This window comes from Mixophyes fleayi, chromosome 4 (genome assembly GCF_038048845.1).
Source record: "Mixophyes fleayi isolate aMixFle1 chromosome 4, aMixFle1.hap1, whole genome shotgun sequence".
NCBI lineage: Eukaryota > Metazoa > Chordata > Amphibia > Anura > Limnodynastidae > Mixophyes > Mixophyes fleayi.
In genome coordinates, this window is record NC_134405.1 from 12930164 (window position 1) to 12953427 (window position 23264).

Here is a 23264-nt window from a genome sequence, read left to right on the forward strand (position 1 = left end):
CAACCTGAACGTAAGAAATTGCGGATCATAACATAATCTCCAGGTTCAAAATCATGATAGTTCGTTTCTGGCATACCAGGAGACAGCATTTTTAGTTTTTGTTTTTGTTGCTTTAGCTGTCTACTCATTCTTATAAGATATTGTACAGTCACTTCATTATTACACTTCAAGTCGTCTTGTGGACTCACAATCAAATGAGGTTGTCGTCCGAACAGTATCTCAAAGGGGGACAGATTAAGAGGAGGTCTAGGAGTGGTCCGAATGCTATGGAGGACCAATGGCAAAGCCTCAGGCCATGCCAACCCAGTTTCAGCCGTTACCTTACCAAGCTTGTTCTTTATAGTACCATTTACTCTCTCCACCTTACCACTGGCTTGTGGTCGGTAAGGGGTGTGAAGTCTGCTACCGATTCCCATGAGTTTACACATATTTTGGAAGATATCACCAGTAAAGTGGGTACCCCTATCACTTTCAATGATTCTAGGGATACCGAACCTACATACAAAGTCTTGTACAATTTTCTTTGCAGTGAACACAGCAGTATTAGTGGCTGCCGGATATGCTTCTACCCAACCGGAAAACACATCAATACAAACTAACACATACTTTAGATTCCTGCACGGTGGTAATTGGATATAGTCAATTTGTATTACTTGAAATGGTCCGTCTGTAGGAGGGATGTGGGATGGCTCAGTTGGAATAGTTTTCCCGACATTTTTCCTCAAACAAGTAAGACATGACATTGCCTTCTTACCAGCCTGAGAGGAAAATCCGGGAGCACACCAGTATGCTCTCACCAGTTTGCACATACCTTCTTTACCCAGGTGAGTCAGGCCGTGTGCTGCTTCAGCCAGGCTTGGATAGTACGTTCGGGGAGCTACAGGCTTACCTTGTCCATCCCTCCAGAGTCCTGAGGACTCTTGACCACATCCCTTCGCCTTCCAGACTGCCTTTTCCTGCAGGGAACACAAATCTTGCATTTCAATTAATTTCTGCATGTCTAATGTCTGAAAAACCATCATAGTCTCATTCGATACAGTCATAGGTTGCCCTGCTGCCCATTTAGCAGCTTCGTCTGCCCTGTTGTTGCCCAATGACACTGGGTCTTCTTCAAAGGTATGGGCTTTGCACTTTATGACGGCTAGTGTTCTGAGTAACTGTATCGCTGTCAGAAGTCCTTTTATGCGTTGTGAGTGTACCACTGGCGTACCTGCTGCTGTCGTAAAGTTTCTAAGACGCCAAAGGGCCCCAAAATTGTGCACTACCCCGAAGGCGTACCTAGAGTCAGTATATATATTGGCTGATTTACCCTCTGCCAACTCACACGCTTTCCTTAATACTACTAGTTCCGCCACCTGGGCTGAGTGAGGTGGACCAAGGGGTTCAGCTTCTACCACATCCTGATCCTCTACAACAGCGTAACCAGTACATAGCTCTCCCGTCTCTGTCTGTCTATGACAACTACCGTCTGTATAAAACATAAAATCTACATTTTCTAAGGGGGTGTCACGTATTTCGGGCCTTGCAGTAAAGGTCTGATTCAGGTGTTCCATACAGTCATGCGTGTCAGTATTCTTGCCTAACTCATCATCAACCAGGGTCTCCTCACCTCCCACCCTTTGTGTCTCTAGAGACACATATGGAAGGTATGTAGCTGGATTTAAGGTGCTACATCGTTTGATGGTGATGTTTGAGGGTGCCATCAGGGCTAGTTCCCACTTTGTGAATCTAGCTGAAGAAACATGTCTGGTTTGGGCTGAATTTAACAGAGCTGATACAGCATGGGGTGTATAGACAGTTGAATTATGTCCTAATACTACGTCCTCGCTCTTACTTACCAGAAGAGCAGCTGCTGCTACACTTCTGAGACATGTTGGGAGTGATCTTGCCACATTGTCCAATTGTGCACTGTAGTATGCTACCGGTCTGCTAGCGTCACCATGTTTCTGTGTGAGGACACCTGCTGCACAACCATCAGCTTCCGTACAGTATAGCTCAAAAGGCTTTTCATAATCAGGTATTCCCAATGCAGGTGCTCTAGTCAGACTATCTTTAAGATTAAAGAACGCTTGCTCTGACTCTTCTGTGTGTACAACACATTCTGGTTTTGAGGAAGAGACTAGCTCCTGCAATGGTAATGCCAGAATAGAAAAACCTGGGATCCAGGATCTACAGTATCCACACATCCCCAGGAAAGTACGAATCTGCTTCTGGCTCTGCGGCAGAGTCATTAGTTGTATGGCCTCAATCCTGTCGGTTGTCAGGTGTCTTAGCCCCTTAGTGAGGCAGTGTCCTAAGTATTTGACCTCAGTCTGACATGGCAGTAATTTATCCTTTGCCACCTTGTGCCCTGTTTGTGAAAGATGAAGCAACAACAATTTAGTATCATGTAAACATGACATAAAAGAATCAGAGCACAGCAACAAATCGTCCACATATTGAATTAGAACAGACCCATTGTGGGGTTGAAAGGATTGCAAACAGTCATGTAAGGCTTGGGAGAAAATACTGGGGCTATCAATGAACCCCTGGGGTAGTCTGGTTCATGTGTATTGCACTCCCCGGTAGGAGAATGCAAAAGGGTATTGGCAGTCAGGGTGAAGAGGGACTGAGAAGAAAGCAGAACATAGGTCAATGACAGTAAAGTGACTAGCAGACGGTGGAATCTGCATGAGGATGACAGCTGGATTCGGCACTACGGGGAATTGGCTCTCAACAACTTTGTTAATTCCCCTTAACTCCTGGACTAATCTATAGCCCCTCCCCCCACTCTTCTTCACAGGGAAAATGGGACTATTTGCTGTACTGGCTGTACGAATTAAAATCCCTTGTTGTAACAGCGTTTCAATAACAGGATATACCCCTAGTTCCACTTCCGGTTTTAATGGATACTGTGGGATTTTTGGAGCTATCCTACCACTTTTTAGATTGACCATGACAGGGGCTACGTTTGCCATCAGTCCAGTGTCCTGTCCATCTTTGGTCCATAGTGAACCTGGTATTTCCAGCAACATCCCCTTTACTTGAGATGGACTGTGTTCTATAACAGTAGAGTGTAACATTAACCTTTGAGGGATGTCCAATATGTCCTGTACCTCATGAGCGACCTTCTCGGGTATATCTAGGAACACACCATCTGAAGTACAGTATATGACACATCCCATTTTACATAACAAGACTCTCCCTAGCAAGTTAGTAGGAGCCGCCGCAGCCAAGAGAAACGAATGCTTGGTATGCAGGGGCCCGATAGTAACTTCAGCAGGTTTAGTTAGAGGATAATGTAACACTCTTCCCGTTACCCCCATAGCTGGAATGGTTTTACTGGTCACCTGTAGATTAAAAGGAGAGGTTATCACAGATCTGGCCGCCCCTGTATCTACAAGAAAAGTTTGTTTTCTACCAGCTATGTCAACTATCATTGTTGGTTCTTCTCTCTGACTCTGTTAACCTCACTGGCTGTAGACTACAGGTATGACCTGACCCCTAGCGCTGACTATTGCTTTCCCGCGCAGCATTTGCTGCTGTAACGTGTGCGGGCAGGTGTGAGTCTTCTAGTCTATGTGAATCCCTCCTTGGAGGATATCTATGTGACCCTTCATTAGGATTATACCTTCCCTTTGTACAATCTTTTCTCATATGCCCTTCTTCTTTGCAATTGTAACATCTCAACATTCTGCGTTTCCAGTTATGTGGGTTATATGCTGGTGGTCGTGTATGTATTCCCTTTAATGCTTGTATACTCACCGTCATCAACTTGTCACTCTTTTCTTCCCTTTTTCTAAAAATATTTTTGTCGTGTTCCACAGCAATCTCTCTAAGAGAATCTACTGTGCTGCCCCTCCAACCAGGGGTTGAGGTTTGTACTCTCGTCTTTAAATTTTCTCTGAGGCCATCCATTAACACCCCTACAGCTACCTCTCTGTGATGTGGGTTTTCACCTATGTTGGATATCCCAGTGAACCGTGTTATTGATGCAAGAGCTCTGCCAAAATAGTCCGCTGCAGTTTCACTATCTTTTTGTTTTATGGTGAAAATCTTACTCCAATTTACTACTACTGGAAAATAGATGGCTAAGTGTTTGACAATTTGTTCTATATTTTCTTGGTTAATCTCGTCAGTCAAGGTGTCATCTTCGTCCAACAAATAATCTCTAATAAATTTTTGTATGTCAGTATGGGGAGGAAGACACGCCCTCAACACTACACGCCAATCCTTATTGGTTGGTTCGTGTGCATTTCCTAAGTCTTTAACAAATTTCTGACATTTTGCCAACTCTTTTCTAGGATCTGGGAATTCAGTCATAATGGAACGTAACTCTGATCTAGTCCAAGGACAATGCATTGTAACATTTCTTAAAGGAACTACACCATCCTTATCCGGTTTCCCATTGGGAACTGATATTGTGCGGACTGGGTACGCACCCACTGGTTCACTGGTTTCAGAAGTCACTACCGGATCTGCTGTTTCAATATTTAGAATGCTATCACTCCTAGTGATCACACTACTCTCGCCTATCTCAGCCATTGCTCCTTTCCCATACTTACGCTGAACCTTTAGCATATTAACCACATGAGCAATGGCTGAAATCACAGTGGGTTCATCTTCATCTTCTGATACATTTGTTTTGAACTGACTTAAAACAGGATATAACTTAGCAATTTTTCTTTTTTCAGTTTTAATAACGGCTGTACTTACCCCTCCCGCCACATAAGGTGGCGGGGGCGTGCTTGCGCTGAGTTCGCCACGCTTCTCAACGGCTACTAACACCATATTTCGTCACGCCTACTTCCGGTTTGCATTCGCTGCTCTGCCACGTGTTACCTTCCATTTGCCACAATTTTAAACAATCATTATGTCTATTTCTCACTTTCGTTGACTTAATCAACCATACTTTATCTTTTACAGTATTTAGTACCTCTGCATTAAAACTCCCTATTGTTGGGAAAGGCCTATCACAATCTTTGGTCATCTTGACCCACGTGTCGCAATACGCAGTTGCGTATGCACCATATTTCTTACACATGAGAAATCTCGCTGAACCAATAGGCCCTTCCTTAGGCAGTACCTTGGCCTTCTCTAGCGTTTGCTTAGCACCCATATTGAACAATAGGGTCCCAGAAATATCACAATATCCTGCCACAAAATAGGGTTCCAGAAATAGCACAATATTCAGCCACTAATTTTCAACACTACCGCTAGAGATATTTTACCGGCCTGTGGATGTATTTGCTACAATCCGCGTCCACTCGCTTTCTCTCATATTAAACAAAGACCCCTAATACAGAAATATCAATGCAGACTAAAGGGTTATCAGCTCCCTGATCACCCCTGACTCTCCAACAAAATCTGTTGAGTTTATTACGTTTGGCAGCATCCGGTAAAGTCAATTACCAGCCTTACCAACGTAATTCCTCCCCGTTACTCCCAAGTCACACTCACGGCTTTCCTTGCCGTGCGGTGCAATCGCAACGCTTAAAGCTAATCTGTAAGCGATACGATTACCCTTGGGTGCACATCGCGAAAACGTATTCAGTTTCCGCCCCCGGTATACCTGCCTTGTATACCGTACACCAGTTGGGCACCTGCCTCGTCAAACAGCAACTGACACTCTATTTTACAATAGATAAAACCTTAGTATATTTAAAGTCAACAAATCACACGACATACACCTTTTCTGCGCAGAAAATAAAAGAATTCCCAACAATAGTAATAATGGTTTTCACAAGTGATTTATACTATGCATGTATAACTATCAAAACGATTGTTTAACCACGTGGCAAATCTACCGGAAGTTCGCGTACGCACAGCCGGAAATACACATATGCTATGCAATGCAATACAGTTAAAACGCACAATGACAGTAAAAAGAAACAGTTTTCTCTTTTGTCCCTAGGTTCTAGTTAGCGTGCCCTAGACAATGCAAAACGGACATTCGGTTTCACAACACAGAGTAAAATTCAGGTTTTGAACACCATGCGTTCTTACCCGTTTATGACGCGTCTCCACCCTTTGTTGCGGAACCGAAATCCGTTGGTCTTGCGTATCATCGGCAATGAAACCTCCAAAGCTGACGAGCCCCCAAATTGTTAAGTGCGTATTGTCGCTAACCAATAACGATTGTCGAACCTCGATTTGTGTTTCCAAAGCACAAAGATTTATTCTCAAAAAGTAGCAGAATAATTCAAGCGAAATAATAATAAGTACAGCCGTTACTTATCGCAGGCGCTCTGGATCCAGTGTGCAGTCATTCAATCCTGAAGTCTGGGGACAAGATGTCTGAACACTAGATGCAAAGCTGCTGCTTATATGCACACAGAAATACAGTAATACAATGAAGATGGTATAGCTTGTTTCTATTGGTCCAGGTTTCAGGAAGGTCCAAGTTCATCCTAAGGAATCCAAAGGAGGGGGTCATCTCTCCAGGGGGTATGCTCTGCTCTTCCCGCCAAGATTTCTTAGTCTTAAGTAGTTCATAATTCCCTATCATTCATAACTTGTGTATGCACTCTGCGATTCCTTCGCAGAGTGAACCAAACAGTAGCAAATGTTAAGAGGTTTATTATGATACCACACATGATATGATTCCTTCAACCTGTTCCATATATTTCACTAATGTGCATATAACTTATATTATAACACATAAATACTACTATATTTCGACATAACTGACTATGTGTTGCAACTACCATTAATGTGTACTATTTTACAAGTATGCGTGTTTGTGCGAATGTATGGTAAAAGACCAAATACTGTTGCTGCCACGTGTAGTAGCTGCGTACGCCCTTCCACGCCGTAGCGTGCCCTTGTACGCCGTAGCGTACCGTACGCATCTTTTCAGACAAAGACAACCAAGTTTGCTCGATTTTAATTGAAATGACTTTATCCAATTTGCTGACTTCGACATATGAAAGTGGGATTACAAGCGACAGTACATATAAGTCATAGTAACAGTGCAGCTGTGAAAAGCAAGGTTTAAACCGTTAACAGTTCAAAAGGCAGTGACCAGGCCGTGCACAAGATAGGTGCATGAGGTGGAGGAAACCAGACAGGTGATTGTTGGATGTTGTCCTTATGTAGCTGTGTTTCCAGGTAGAATGTTCCCCATTGTGTAACTCTTACTATAGTATATAAATCTGCATATATATCTGACACAGTCTCGTTCTATTTATAAGTAGGGTCACAGAGTCATATAATGACATTCCGGCGTTAAACCCCACTAATCTCACTCATCACAATCAGATATACAGGAAATAATACATAAACCCAGTAATAACATAGTCATGCTTGCCAATATGTCAGATGTCCCCACAATGAGATCCACGAGAAATAAAACACATATAATATACATATAATATATATACATACCTCCCAACTCTCCCCATTTAGGTGGGACAATCCCGTTTTTAGGGCTCTGTCCTGGCTACGGTATTGTATTATCTGAGATATGTCCTGTTCAATGAGCTGCAAAGTTGGCAGGTATGTATATTGTATATAATATTCAATTGAGTATTTTATGGTAGTGGAATATATGATATCTAGTATGTAATAGTGTATTAAATGGTCTATAATGGTGTATTATATGGTATATAATTTATAATGGTGTATTACATGGTATATAAAGGTGAGTAAAATAAAGTACAGTACAGATATATACACAATGTATATGTAGGAGATACCATGTATATATTATAATATATGATAGTAACACTGCTCATATATCATACATTATATAGGAAGAAGACTATCCTTTGTACATGACTGTGGTATGAGCTCACTCCTCTGTTTACACTACTAGATAATGGAGCAAACGCTTTGCTACATAATATGACAATACGTGTCCTCGGTGTAGGAGATCAGCTGCCATTTTCTTGTAGTACTGATAATGAATAGCAACCTGTGTAAAAATACTTGATTTAAATCTGTAGGAAAGTGAAGAGAACGTGTCTCATAGTTAGCAAATACTATGTCTGGGCACTGTAATCACTAGACTCAATTTACTATATTCTATTAGTGTCATCACTTCTGATGAGCGGCGGCCATTTTGTTGTAGTCTCCAGGCACCAACAAAAACTGTTCACATCATTTCCCAGCTAACACCGGGTGACGCTTTAAAGGGGCGTGGTCACAGTCTCCAGACACCATTTTATGAGGTGGAAAACGTTAAACATTCGCAGGTAATTTATTATATCCATATTATATTATGTTATTATTATATAGAGGAGAGGGGTCTGTACAGTGATATATGAGGAGGAATAAAACAGCTCCCAGCACACACTGTGTATTATATACATATTATATTATGTTATTATATAGAGGAGAGGGGTCTGTACAGTAATATATGAGGAGGAATAAGACAGCTCCCAGCACACACTGTGTATTATATCCATATTATATTATGTTATTATTATATAGAGGGGAGGGGTCTGTACAGTGATATATGAGGAGGAATAAGACAGCTCCCAGCACACACTGTATATTATATCCATATTATATAATGTTATTATTATATAGAGGAGAGGGGTCTGTACAGTGATATATGAGGAGGAATAAGACATCTCCCAGTGCACACTGTGTATTATATCCATATTATATTATATTATTATTATATAGAGGAGAGGGGTCTGTACAGTGATATATGAGGAGGAATAAGACAGCTCCCAGCACACACTGTGTATTATATCCATATTATATTATGTTATTATTATATAGAGGAGAGGGGTCTGTACAGTGATATATGAGGAGGAATAAAACAGCTCCCAGTACACACTGTGTATTATATCCATATTATATTATGTTATTATTATATAGAGGAGAGGGGTCTGTACAGTGATATATGAGGAGGAATAAGACATCTCCCAGCACACACTGTGTATTATATCCATATTATATTATGTTATTATTATATAGAGGAGAGGGGTCTGTACAGTGATATATGAGGAGGAATAAGACAGCTCCCAGCACACACTGTGTATTATATCCATATTATATTATGTTATTATTATATAGAGGAGAGGGGTCTGTACAGTGATATATGAGGAGGAATAAAACAGCTCCCAGCACACACTGTGTATTATATACATATTATATTATGTTATTATTATATAGAGGAGAGGGGTCTGTACAGTGATATATGAGGAGGAATAAGACAGCACCCAGCACACACTGTGTATTATATACATATTATATTATGTTATTATTATATAGAGGAGAGGGGTCTGTACAGTGATATATGAGGAGGAATAAGACAGCTCCCAGCACACACTGTGTATTATATCCATATTATATTATGTTATTATTATATAGAAGAGAGGGGTCTGTACAGTGATATATGAGGAGGAATAAGACAGCTCCCAGCACACACTGTGTATTATATCCATATTATATTATGTTATTATTATATAGAGGAGAGGGGTCTGTACAGTGATATATGAGGAGGAATAAGACCGCTCCCAGCACACACTGTGTATTATATCCATATTATATTATGTTATTATTATATAGAGGAGAGGGGTCTGTACAGTGAAATATGAGGAGGAATAAGACCGCTCCCAGCACACACTGTGTATTATATCCATATTATATTATGTTATTATATAGAGGAGAGGGGTCTGTACAGTGATATATGAGGAGGAATAAGACAGCTCCCAGCACACACTGTGTATTATATACATATTATATTATGTTATTATATAGAGGAGAGGGGTCTGTACAGTGATATATGAGGAGGAATAAGACAGCACCCAGCACACACTGTGTATTATATACATATTATATTATGTTATTATTATATAGAGGAGAGGGGTCTGTACAGTGATATATGAGGAGGAATAAGACAGCTCCCAGCACACACTGTGTATTATATCCATATTATATTCTATTATTATATAGAGGAGAGGGGTCTGTACAGTAATATATGAGGAGGAATAAGACAGCTCCCAGCACACACTGTGTATTATATACATATTATATTATATTATTATTATATAGAGGAGAGGGTCTGTACAGTGATATATGAGGAGGAATAAGACAGATCCCAGCACACACTGTGTATTATATACATATTATATTATGTTATTATTATATAGAGGAGAGGGGTCTGTACAGTGTTATATGAGGAGGAGTAAGACAGATCCCAGCACACACTGTGTATTAAATCCATATTTTATTATGTTATTATTATATAGAGGGGAGGGGTCTAGTTCTGCTCTGCTCTACTAGAACTAGACATGACACCAGGATATATCCAATACCGACGTAGAATATCAAGTCCAAAACAAATTTAATGTCACCTGTCTATTTCTCCATACTGCAGTAGGGGAATTTAGAAGGAAAGAAGGGTCTGTACATGGATATGATGATGGACAATCACCAGCCTCTCGCATCACTGGGTAAGAGGTTACTTTCATTTATTGTAAAGGAGAGAGCACAAATAATCTGATCATTATCTGTAAAATTCAGTCACTGTGTGTCTTCCACAGATGGATCCAGGGTCAGTAATACCTCAGAGAGATGTCCCTATCCTCTTTATTTACAAGATTGTACAGAGGAAAATCACAGTATCCAGCAGGAATATCAGGTAGATGGAATTGATGGTCTCACCAGACTACCAAAGTGACTTCTTACTATATGTTCTATAGAGCATCTATGGATGTCTTGTACACTGATAACCTTCTTTTTATCTCAGTTAATGACATCAGACATTATTAGAGTGTTCTTTCTCTGTCATACAATTGGGGGACACTGTGACATTGGATATAGTAGCACTGTGTTTTCATTTTTACCCTTTGTTGTTTTTTTGTTTTAAATTGTCATTGCTAAAAATGTAACCATAAAATACAAGGTATATGAAGAGAAGTGGACATTGTCATTTGTGGTATGTCGGTACAATCGCTTAAAGTGTGTTAGATATGGTTATGCAGAAATATCCGGAGATGTAAATCATGACTTCACCACTAAAAGTAAGAATCATACAGAAAGCGGTGTATACTAATAATAATAATATATCAGGGACCTACCATGGAGTGAATAGCCGATTGGCTTCCTTCACTGAACCCCTGATCAGGGTTGAGTAGCCATTAGACTTCCCTCTCCCTTGCTATTTACCAGCTCATATGTCAGCAGACATGCATGCTAGTATTTAGCCACTGCACTGCTCTGCTGGAGCTCTGGCAGGTAACACTGACATCCTGCCTTAGCAGCGAGCAGCTGCACGAGTGCTATGTTCAGAGGGGAAGCCGCAAGAGCAGATCTCCTCTACAGAGAGTACAGCTTCCACGGCAATAGGACATAGAGAACAACTAAGTGTTTCTCAAGTTGATCAGCTAACCGAGACCCCCCTAAGCAGATCTCTCTAACTAGTGAGTACACCTCTGACACACGGATGACCGTGCGACAGGTCTCCTACAGGGGAGAACATCATTAGCGGTTCCAGAGCTTGCATGAGCATGAACCTGTAAGTGCATATCTTACTTAACATGTGCTCAGTTCCTGGGAATGGCAGGGGGTCTGCATGCTAAGCACATGAGACCGGCTTTCCTACTGCTAAGCAGCCATTTTCTAATTTCTTTTTTTAAAAAAAAAATCCTGCATATGTGGCCTGCTGTATTTTGGCAAGATCTTCCCAAAGTCTGTGCCTGGTAGTCTGGTGCCATTTTTACAGCACACTGTATATCAGAATGCTTTTATCATCTGTTGCATTCGGTGTGGTAGGCCCTGTATTTCCTTTAGGTACAATTTATTTGGCATCCCTACATTATCCCTGTGTGACTGTTGTATGCTGCTATTCTCAGTGTTTTACATTTCACAATCTGTCTAAGAGAGACACTTCCAAGACATAGGGATCCACTGGATAGTCTGTGCCTCACTATACCTGTGTTACATGTAATACTAAATTATCTTGGGGACACACAGGCAGGCTCCGCTGCAGCAGGTCTCCCTTTATTAGAGAGAACAGCTTGTGCAGCTATAATACTTAAGCAGTGAGTAGAGCTCTATGCATGGTGTAGACGACTTACAAGACTAAAGAGTCTCCTGAATAGTCTATACAGTACTATACTGTTTCCTTATGTAATTCTCATTTATCTTTTGGACAGTCTGACCCAGATGCCCTTTGTACTGGGTGTGAGACTGAGCGATGTGGTCAGTGCTTTTCTGCGACCATAAAGGAATTGGCTTGTCTACGTCACTGACAACAATCATAGCTGAACTCGAGTAATGTCTCAGACCAGTGAGGTAGGTTTCCCTTTTTCCTTCTCAACACACATTCCTGCTTGAAAGCTAGTACTAGTGGGGTTTTACAGCCAGAGGGGAGACCGCTAAGGGTCTGTCTAAGGCTGCTTCCTCATTGGAGGGTCTTAACTCTCTTCAGAGGAAAACAGACTGGTGCCACTGCTTTACCTCGCTCCAGGTCAGATTGTAATTTTCTCCTTGGCTCTGCACATGCAACTGCAGGCATTTTTTGTTCAGACTGATCAAGTCATTGGACGGGGGTATTCATGGCTCTTCGGAAATGGGCGGCACCATTGACCACAGTAACTGATGTCACTATTGGCTAATCGCTTTTAGGTTGTAAACCTCCGGCATCTTTGGATGTGGTTTCTGTCACCCCACTTCTGGTGGCTCCAGATTGGCCACACCTGGCCAGGGTACTCTGTCATCGTAGGGATGACCGTGGGTCCGCAATGCAGTTTCCATTTTGTCCAATTCTTCTGGTCCAGGGTCGTCTTTGTTGCCCATTTGTCTTCTTGCACTCTGGGGTTACTGAAACTGTGATTCTTTGTCCGGGGGTTTCTTCCTTCTAGCTTGTGCAGATGGTGATTGTTAATTCTTACGTGCTACTGTGTATGGATTGCTTGTTTTCCATGGTGTGGAGGTCACAGTTTTCACACTGCGGTTTCGTCTCCAGACTTGTTCATCTGTTCTGGTTTTTCGTTTTTGCAGAGCTCTGCATCGCACAGTGTTTTCTTATGTACTGAACAGAGTCTCTTGGCTTCCTCTTGCACCTGGAGTTTTATCTTCTGAAAATTTGTCTTGGTCTTCGTTATCTGCTTTTCTTTTTACATTCTGGTTGTGGCCCGGGCTCTTGAATACTCTTTTGACCCTACAACTTTGTTTTGTAAGACCACATTTCCCTTTTCCTAGGTGTGGTGGGTACAAGAGTGTGTGGCCGGCATATCAGCCCTCTTTTGTTGTTGGATAGCTTTCATATTCATTTGGTTTGCTTTACAGGTCTAGATTGGATTGACTTCTCATTTACCCGGCGCAGTTGGAGCTTCCTGGTAGACTCGTCTGGTTGCTTCGGCCGCCTAGTAGTATTGGGCCGCTACGTGGTCGTCTGTCCATGTCCTTCCCAGGTATTGGCAGTTGCACGGCTTTGTATCCCAGGATGCAGGCTTTGAATGTCTGCTATCACGCATGTTGTTTCAGAGCAATCCCTCCCTTAGGGGCAGCTTTGGAATGTCCCCGTTGTCGCAGTGTCGCTCAATGGCATGACAGAGAACAGAGGGTTTTTTTTACTCACCATAAAATTATTTTCCCTTTATCCACTGCGCTCCCTTCCCTTGCTCTGACACTTGGTTGTTTATGTTCTACGTATTCTGTTTTTACACCTAGTTAGGCCCTCTCTTCTGAGCTTTGTTATAAAACTGAAGATGGTCCCCATGGGAGGGGCATAGTAGGAAGGAGCTATCCTTCAACAGTTTAAGATTTAACATGCCCTAGCTCCAATTCCACCTACTATGCTAATTGTTGCAGTGTCTCTCAGTGGACTAAGAGATATGGATTTTACATTGAGTAAAAAATTCCACTTTTCTCCTGCATCCATTGGGGGACACTGGGTACATTTGGGGCGTAGTGTAAGGAATCCAGGCATCTGGGCACTTTAAGAATCTCAATTAGCTGTCCATAGCTCTCCGCCTGTGTGATGGAATGGATGTCCTATGCCACCCTGTTTGTATGTTCTGGGAACTGGCTGGGCTTGTCTTGCCACCATCCCCTTTCTTTATCCCAAACTACACCCCTCTAACCACAGTAAAGTGGCCTGCTTCCATCACTAGATTCATTCACTGGCGCTTATAACCGTTTCCTTCTGGGTAACTTCCGCTGCTAGACTACCCCCTCGCTGGGCACCTGACCTCCTACCTTCAGATCAGGTTTGCTGTGGATGGTTCCCCCTGGCCTATCACACTGGCCAAAGCTGCAAGGTAGTGGCAGACCATTGGTACAGGAATGCTGGGTCTCAACCTCAGAGCATTAGATCGGTCTAATCTGTAGGTCACAGGAATTTCCCCAGGTGAGTAGGCGTCAAAGCAGGATTTTAAAGCAGTGATGTTTTATTAGCTCAACTGTCCTAATAAGGACAGTTACACTAGTTTGTGATACTAGTGATCTCCAGAAAGGTACAGATGGTATATGATACTACATTACATAGTCAAATAGTCCGCTTTTTATACAGATCTACACAGATACCCTGGCGAGAGGTAATCCAACCTCCTGCCCTTCTAACCAATCCAGGTGCTTCATGCAGGCGTTACATAAATCAGCCTGCAAGTCTTATTACCCCTCCTGTGCTTTAAAGCTCAGCAGACGTGTTGGTCACTTAGCAATGAAAATGTCTAATTAACATGAGATTACCTGTCACCAGGCAAGTTCAAAACACATCCCTTCTACACATATGCTTACTTGGAATTTCCTATAGAAAACTTGCAAAACCAAACATGACATACTGTCTTAGAAATCAGTACTTTTCTATTACACAGTATCAAAATACAGTACATTTGCAATGATATAAACTGGCGCACTGCGCTAAAAATTTAAATATATTTATCCAATAAGTTATTTTTCCAGCCACAGCCCGTTATACCCCTCTCCTGTTAGTCCACTAGATTTAGTGCCCCGGTGACGGGGCTTTTTGTTTTTTTGCTTGGGACTCTCAGGGCAGCCACTTTTATTAATTTTTGTATTTATTTATTTTGAGTATTGCTCTTAAGGAGAACAGTGCCACGGCTGTCAGTTCTGCAGCACATAGTACGGACGGCTGTGCACCCAAAGTGAGAGAATCGTAAGACATCTCTACAGGATCCTACCACAGTCGCCGCAGGCTGTGCCCTGTGTTTCATGGCAACGGCTGCAGGATAGCAGCCATCGTCTCACCGCACAATGGGGGAGTTGCAGATGATGAATATAAACTCCTCCCAGAACAAAGCTGGATGCGAAACAAAATTGCTTTCTGGACAGGCAGGCGCCGATGCTTTGTGTGCAGCCTGACAGTCTGTGGATCAGTTGCCGCATGTGCCTGTGGGTACTGGTTCTCACATGGCAGAGTCTGCCTAGGCTTAGGTCTCCTGCTAACTCAATGGCCGAGATTGCTCAGCTAGTCCATTTCCAATCTGGGGGCATTCCTTTCCAGGTTAACTCTTGCTCTTCAATGAGTCTGGTAGATTTCATGCCGTTAGCGCTAGGCCAGGGTACTGTAGGTCCTGTAGCGGTGGCCTCAGAGGACCCGGCTTGGGTCATAGGTCTAGCGACTTTGTTACAGGGTCTGGTTACGGTTTCCTTCTCTTTAGAGAGGATGATGGAAACCTCGCGTAAGTGCAGGAGTGTGGTGGTGCTACAGCGAGGGAATGAGTCAGATTTTTACTGTTTTTCTCAGGAGAAGGGCAAGATGCTTGTTGTGTCAGATGTGGAGGACACCTGTTTTGAGAATGAAATCCACTAGGACTGTCGGGGTGGAGGAATTGATATGGGATGTGCGCCAGGTAGTAGACATTCCAGAGGCAACAATCCTTGAGACTGCCGAGCCTTCCCTGTTGAGACGGAGATTGAAGAGTGCTTTCATTTCCCTCTTCATCCCAGCTGTAGCCCTGTTATTCTCTTCCCCCTAAGGATATTGCTTCTCCCAAGGTTGACGCAACTTTTGCACGGTATTGTAAGGCAACTACCATCCAAGTACCCAGTGCAGCTATGCTTAAGGGTGGCGCGCACCATAAGGTTGAGGCCGTCCTTAAGCCCATTTTCAGATGCCTAGTCAGCTAGGCATCCAAGCTAATTCTGTGAACAAGCAATCATCATGACGGGTGGTTTGCCCTCTAATGATTTGCAGTGGTGGGAGCCTGTCTACTCCTCTTCTAGGATCAGTAGTTTGAAACCACCACAGATGCCTAGTTGAAGGGAATCATGGACATGGGGTACATGATAGATTTCGTCACGTATCCCCCCGGGTGGTTATTTTCCACAGGACTTTCAGCTGGTCGGAATAAACATCTTGCTCTTTGAGAGGCCATTCACTCCCTGATTTTTTTCAGGGGTGGTTATATCAATTCTGTACAAAAAGGTTTTGGAGTTTTATTCCAACCTCTTTCTGGTTTAAAAACCTGATGGTTCATTCAGGGTGATCCTGCACCTGAATTCTTTAAACACCTAGATTCAGGATGGAGTCTTTGAAGTCTGTAATTCACAGCATGAAACATGAGGAGTTCATGGTGACTCTGGACATGAAGGATGCGTATTTACATGTTCCTAGTTGGGAGGGCCATCAATCCCTTCTTAGGTTTGCTGTTTAATCGGAACATTACCAATTCACGCCTCTTCCTTTTGATCTCACCACAGTCCCACTAGTCTTCACTAAGATTATGGCGGCACTGTTGCGGTCCAGGGGAGTTACGATCATCCCTACCCCTTCACATCAAGGCCATCAGTGCTTCTGTCCCATGTCCAAGTTACAGCGTAGACTCTGGAGTCCCACAGTTGGCTCCTCAATTTCAAAATGACGAAATTGACTCCGTCCCAACGGATGTTTTTTTTGGGTCTTCTTTTCGACCCTCACAATCAGAAGTTGTTTTTACCACCGGACAAGGTTTCAGGCCTCAGAGAAGATGGTAAGGTCTGTTAGCTGTCAGGCAGACTTCAGTACACTTCTGCATAAAGGTATCGACCATTTTTTTTCATCCTGTTTAAGAACGTCTGGCTTAAATGTCGTGGCTATTGAAGGCTTGTCTGATTGTGTGGTGCAAACCATGCTTCGGGCTCAGAAGCCAGGTTTGGCCAAAAATTATCATATTGTCTTGAGGATGTATATTGCCTGGTGTGAAAGGAAAGGGGTTACCTACCTAATATTTTCAGTTCTCCAGGTTACTTATGAGTTTACAGGATAAATTGGACGCTAGCTTGCGCCTTAGTTCTCTTAAGGTTCTGTTGTCTGCTCTTTCTGTCGTCTTTCAAGGAAGACTCCCTTTGATGCCTGATGTGCAGACATCCTTGCAGGGTGTCCTTCATGTAAAACCTCTATGTTCCTCCAATGTCTCCTTGGGATTTAAACTTGGTGCAGCATTGCCCTTTTAAACTCTCTGGACTTGAAATTTCTTACATGGAAGACTGTCTTTCTTTTGGCAATTATTACAGCTACGGAATCACAGGAAAAAAAGAGCGCAAAAAAAATAAATGCAATAGTAACTGATTGTGCACAATAAACAAATAAAATTAAATAATCGATGAACTAACATACAGTAATGAATAAAATGAAATAATAATGTAGTGGCTGATGTTTGCACAAATTTAGTGTGTGTGTGGTTAGCGCTGTGTTGGGAGTCAGTAGTAGTTTTAAGAAACAATAGTTCAATGAAAATAAATACTCTTACCCTATTCTCTTCGTATGGTCCTGTCTCTGGCTTGTTGGCTTAATTCAGCCCAAATTCAGCTTGTCAAGTCCTCCGTTGTTTCTGCGTGTACTGGATTGAACCGCCTACATAAAGTGATGCCTAACAGGAGAGCGGTATACAGGGGCGGAGCTATGGACAGCTATTAAGATTCTTAAAGTGCCCGCACGCCTGGACCAAGTGTCCCAATGGACTAAGATAAATGGTTTTAACCTAAATGTAAAAATCCTATTTTTGTTTTCTTGGTTATATAGAGTGAAGACCTGACTGATATAAAGATAGAAGATATAGAGGGTGAAGACGTGACTGATGTTAAGGTAGAAGATATAGAGGGTGAAAAAGAGAAGTGTTTGAGGGGTGATCAGCAGTATAAGGAGGAGGAAATCGCTACAGATATCAGCACAGGTGAGTAACAAACACAGAAAAGAGTCAAATTTGTCTCCCTTGTTCATTGCCTGCAACAATCTCTTATTCTACACCCTCTTCCGTCAGTATAAACTATTAAGGAAAAAGTATCTGCCCGGTGGGAGAGTCAGGAGCCGTCGGCTACTATTAGACTCTTGTTCACCTCCTCACATCATATGATTGTTTGCTACCAGCCAGGACAGTGGGACGAGACACTGTGTACCATTACCCATGATCATCGCTATGCATTGTCACACGTGGCATTACCCATTATCTTGTGTATTAATACCAGAATGTTTGATTCTGAATATGTGTATGCTAGTACTGCAATACTAAGGCATATATCTGGTAAGAAACAATAAACAAGTTTCTAATATGGAGGCACTCTTCTCGGTACACACTAATTAACTGAAATCTCGAATTTTGTGTATGTTCATTAAAACTTTTGTCAAACTGTACATTTGTATGCAAAATATTTTTTTAAATAATAGTTGCAGAAAATTTGATATAAAAAATATAGTAATGTGGAGTTAAAACGGGTTGAAACTTCAACTTAGGAGTTCTTAATTCTTCAATCAGTAAATATTTGTAAATTTTAGCCCTAGAGATCTTTGTTATGTTTAATAACTATTATGTTCTATATTTGATCTTGTTGGATTGATCTTCCTTTATTTTTATTGTTATTTCTAGGGAAGGATCTTATTATGTAGTAGGATATCGTAAGCAAAATGGTCTCTGCTGCTTGATAATTGTGTGGGAATGAAACTAAAAATGCAAAATTATGGGCCCACTTCAATATTAGCATTGTGAATCATATATCTCTTATGTAAATATTATGTTTCCACACATTATTAAATATCCTTATCGTATAGAGCAGGGGTGTCCAACCTTTTAGCTTCCCTGGGCCACATTGGAAGACGACAAGTTGGTTTGGGCCGCACATAAAATACACTAACACTAACGATAGCTGATCATCGAAAAAAACATAGTTAACATATTAAACTTACTTGGAAATGAAGGGCCTGATTCATTAAGGATCTTAAATGAAGAGGTATCTTATTTCAGTCTCCTGGACAAAACCATGTTACAATGCAAAGGGTACAAACTAATTTTCTGTTTTGCACATTAGTTATTTGTGTGCTACATGAAAAAACAGTCAGTATTTAACTTATGTGCAAAACAGAAAACTAGTTTGCACCCCTTGCATTGTAACATGGTTTTGTCCAGGAGACTGAAATAAGATACCTCTTCATTTAAGTTCCTTAATGAATCAGGCCCGAAGTTAGTAATAGTTAGGAAACCTGTTGCAGAATCGTGATTAAAGCATCTGCCCCTTAGTGGGGTTCGGGGAATTAAATGGCAAAAACTTTTTTCCTCTCTTTCTGCACCCATGAATCATTTTTTTTATTGACCAGTTTAAAATGGTCACCGATATAGGTAGCATCAGGAGGACTAATAGAAATCTACAGAGATTTAAAGATAGGGTGGCGGGAAAAATGGCTCATGGAGCAGCCTCCGATGAGGGTAACAGTGGGTGATATTTTCACCCTACTCAGCACTGCACATTTAAAATGATTTAAAAATATTAAAAATACAATTATCTCTTAATATTTATATTAGATACATACAGAGAACAGAGCTAGTTCATAATTGCATGGCGCAGAAAGTCCAAATTCAGAGTAACAACAATAAGATACTGGATAATCTTTCACTGCTGCTGATAGTTCGCGCGGGTGACTCCTCTGTGCTGCGCTACGCAATGGATGTTGGGTGTGATGACGTCACCCCCGACATTCACTGCGAGCGCCACACGGAGGAGGAGACCAGGGAGGGACCTGGAGCGCCAGCTGATGTGACCGCAAGGTAAGTATTTTTTATTTTTTTTCGCAGGATTTTTTTTAGAGCTTAGGTCAATAGCTATTATCCCTACTGTAGTGTACAATTGTTCATCTGTGAGCAATGATAAAGGCTTCAATTGAGTATTAATCACTGTCGTCGCGTAGTACTGCAAATCTATCAACAGCCAAACTTCTCTCAATAGTTCATATATTCCTTTACAGCTGGATTACTGTGGCTATAGGGAAAAAAAGGGATCAATGCTATATTAATGTCCCCCAAAATTATATATATATATATATATATATCTCTTGAATTCCCCTAAATCTGCTCATATGTTTAACAATGGTAACTTCGCTGTTATGAGCTATAGTTCTATATCATTATTCTAATGGTATATTGTCAAATTAAGTGTGCTAGCGACACTACTTCAATTATATTGTTATATCAGTGCTGCAGTTCAATTTATGTCACAGGATTTATCATAAATTATCCATGTTTTATGATCCAAGTTACTTATGCTTCTGTTGCTGCTTGTCTTTGACTTATAGTAAAAACAGGAGACCTATATATCAGTTGGTGTAACTTTTTATTAGCCAGGATATACTTTCTCAGGAGTCCAAAAAAAGATACATTGTTAAGCTCCTTTTCAAATACGGACAGCTATCTCACTGCCTAGTGGATTCAGGTTTGATTCCATTCATCCGATTCATTTGTTCTAATGTTTGTATCACTTATCAGTGGATATTTAGTTCCCTGTCACAAGGCTATTATGTGCATATGACACTATTTGTGCAGTTGATTAATTCAATAGGGTCCTATAGTAGTTTCATTCCTGTATACCATTCATTATGTTGCTGTTGATGTATAGCACTGTGCCCATAAGGACTGTTAGATTATATTAGCTCTGATCTCAATTACATAGTTGTAGCCATTTAGTCATCCCCACCAACATTGCTGACTTATTCAGTTGAGTCTCCTAAAAATTGGCGTCTTCTTGCGTTTACCACCAACGTACGCTTTGCATCTCGCTTTATCTAGGTATTTACTGATTGAAGAATGAGGACTCCTAGGTTGAAGTTTCAACTAATTTTAACATTACTAAAATATTAGTTAAGAGAAAATGTAATTGTGTACAAATGTACAGTTTGGTAATCGTTTTAATGAATTTAAATAAAGTTTGAGATTTTAATTAATCAATGTGGACCGAGAAGAGTGCCTCCATATCTCTCTTGTTTACTAAGTCATTTCTGGGAGAGCACCACCCATGAATTGAAATTAAGTGGATTGTCAGAGACAATCTAATAATAGGTCTATTGATGTGTGACCAATTTTTGTATATGTTGGTTGCTATGGGCAACATTTGCTTCAAGATGTCTTTCTCTATACATATTTTTTTTTTACAACAGATGAACACAAAAGCAGGAATACCTCAGACGGACATCTAATTTTGTCTCCAGAATTTAAAACAGAAGATCGCAACATCATACCAGATTCTCCAGGAGAAAACTCCATTAACCAAAATATACATCCAATACTTCTGAATGCGGATATATCATCCGATCCCTCTAATCATGAGGAATGTTCTACAAACATTCCCTGTTCTGAAGTTGATAAATGTTTTATAGATCAGTCAGTCCTTGTAAGACATCAGAGAACTCGTACAGCTGAGAAAACATTCCCATGTTCTGAATGTGACGAAAGTTTTACACGAAAATCACAACTGAATAGCCACAAGACAATTCATATTGGCGAGAAACCTTTATCATGTTCTGAGTGTGGGAAATGTTTTACATATAATTCACATCTTGTTGACCATCAGAGAACTCACACAGGTGAGAAACCATTTTCATGTTCTGAGTGTGGGAAAAGTTTTACACGAAAGTCATTACTTAATGGCCATATGAGAATTCACACTGGCGAGAAACCATTTTCATGTTCTGAGTGTGGGAAATGTTTTACATTTAAATCATATCTTGTTGTGCATCAGAGAAGGCACACAGGTGAGGAACCATTTTCATGTTCTGAGTGTGGGAAAAGTTTTTCGCGTAAATCGAATCTCTATCTACATCAGAGAACTCACACAGTTGAGAAACCATTTTCATGTTCTGAGTGTGGTAAAAGTTTTACATATGAATTACATCTTCTTACACATCAGAGAACTCACACAGGTGAGAAACCATTTTCATGTTCTGAGTGTGGGAAAAGTTTTACACGACAATTACAACTGAATAGCCATAAGAGAATTCACACTGGTGAAAAACCATTTTCATGTTCTGAATGTGGGAAATGTTTTATATGTAAATCATATCTTGTTGCACATCAGAGAACTCACACAGGTGAGGAATCATTTCCATGTTCCGAGTGTGGGAAATGTTTTTCACGTAAATATAATCTTTATCTACACCAGAGAGGTCATGCAGGTGAGCAACTATTTTCATGTTCTGAGTGTAAGAAAACTTTTGCACGAAAATCACATCTTGTTACACATCAGAGAACCCATACAGGTGAAAAACCATTTCCATGTTCTGAGTGTGGAGAAAGTTTTACACATAAACTACATCTTGTTACACATCAGAGAACTCACACAGGTAAGAAACCATTTTCATGTTCTGAGTGTGGGAAAGATTTTACTCGAAAATCACAACATGATATTCATAAGAGAACGCATACTGGCGAGAAACCATTTTCATGTTCTGAGTGTGGGGAATGTTTTACATGTAAGTCATATCTTGTTAGACATCAGAGAACTCACACAGGTGAGAAACCATTTTTATGTTTAGAGTGTGGGAAATATTTTGCACACAATTCAAATCTTAGTACACATCGGAGAAGTCACAGATGAGCGACCGTTTCCATGTTTTGAGTGTGGGAAATATATTGCACACAAATCAAATCTTAGAAGACATCAGAGAAGTCACATACAGAGGCTTATAGAATATGATTTTAGGTGTGTTTTGTATACTTTTTATTAATTAAACAGTTTATAAGTAGTTTAAAAACTGCACTGTATATATATGGACATGATATGAAATTAAATATGCCAATAAAATCTAATTGTCAACCATAATGACTTTAAATATTATTTAAACCAGGGGAACAAATGAAAAAAAGGAATAACCTGTATAAAGTTTGGTGGGGACAGTATGTGGGGGAAAGGTGGGCAGGTGCATGAAGTTGGTTATCAGTATGTGATCCATTATTTTATTTCTCCCATTTAGTGGTCACAGTATAGATTTCTATATTGGGTTATTTCCTTGAAATTTATCCAGTCATTCCATCTTGTTATGTATACTAGTTACTTCCACTTGGGAGGGGGGAGGGTAGATTTATCATACCTTCAACAAAGAAAAAGTGGAGGTGTTGCCCATA

General features: G+C 40.9%; 1 protein-coding gene across 2 annotated transcripts in view; it reads left to right on the forward strand.

Moving 5' to 3' along the window:
- The window catches only part of LOC142151056 (uncharacterized), a 60385-nt gene extending 37423 nt beyond the window's left edge, over positions 1 to 22962 (forward strand). The window contains exons 1-5 of one of the 2 annotated variants that reach the window (XM_075206347.1): positions 8108 to 8174; positions 10313 to 10388; positions 10479 to 10576; positions 17906 to 18056; positions 21302 to 22962. In XM_075206347.1, coding sequence (XP_075062448.1) covers positions 10346 to 10388; positions 10479 to 10576; positions 17906 to 18056; positions 21302 to 22737 — 1728 coding nt within the window. In that variant the 5' untranslated portion in view covers positions 8108 to 8174; positions 10313 to 10345 and the 3' untranslated portion in view covers positions 22738 to 22962. Of the gene's footprint in view, positions 1 to 8107; positions 8175 to 10312; positions 10389 to 10478; positions 10577 to 17905; positions 18057 to 21301 lie in introns of those variants that run through there. The other variant, XM_075206348.1, reaches the window with a different exon arrangement.
- Positions 22963 to 23264: the final 302 nt, after the last annotated feature.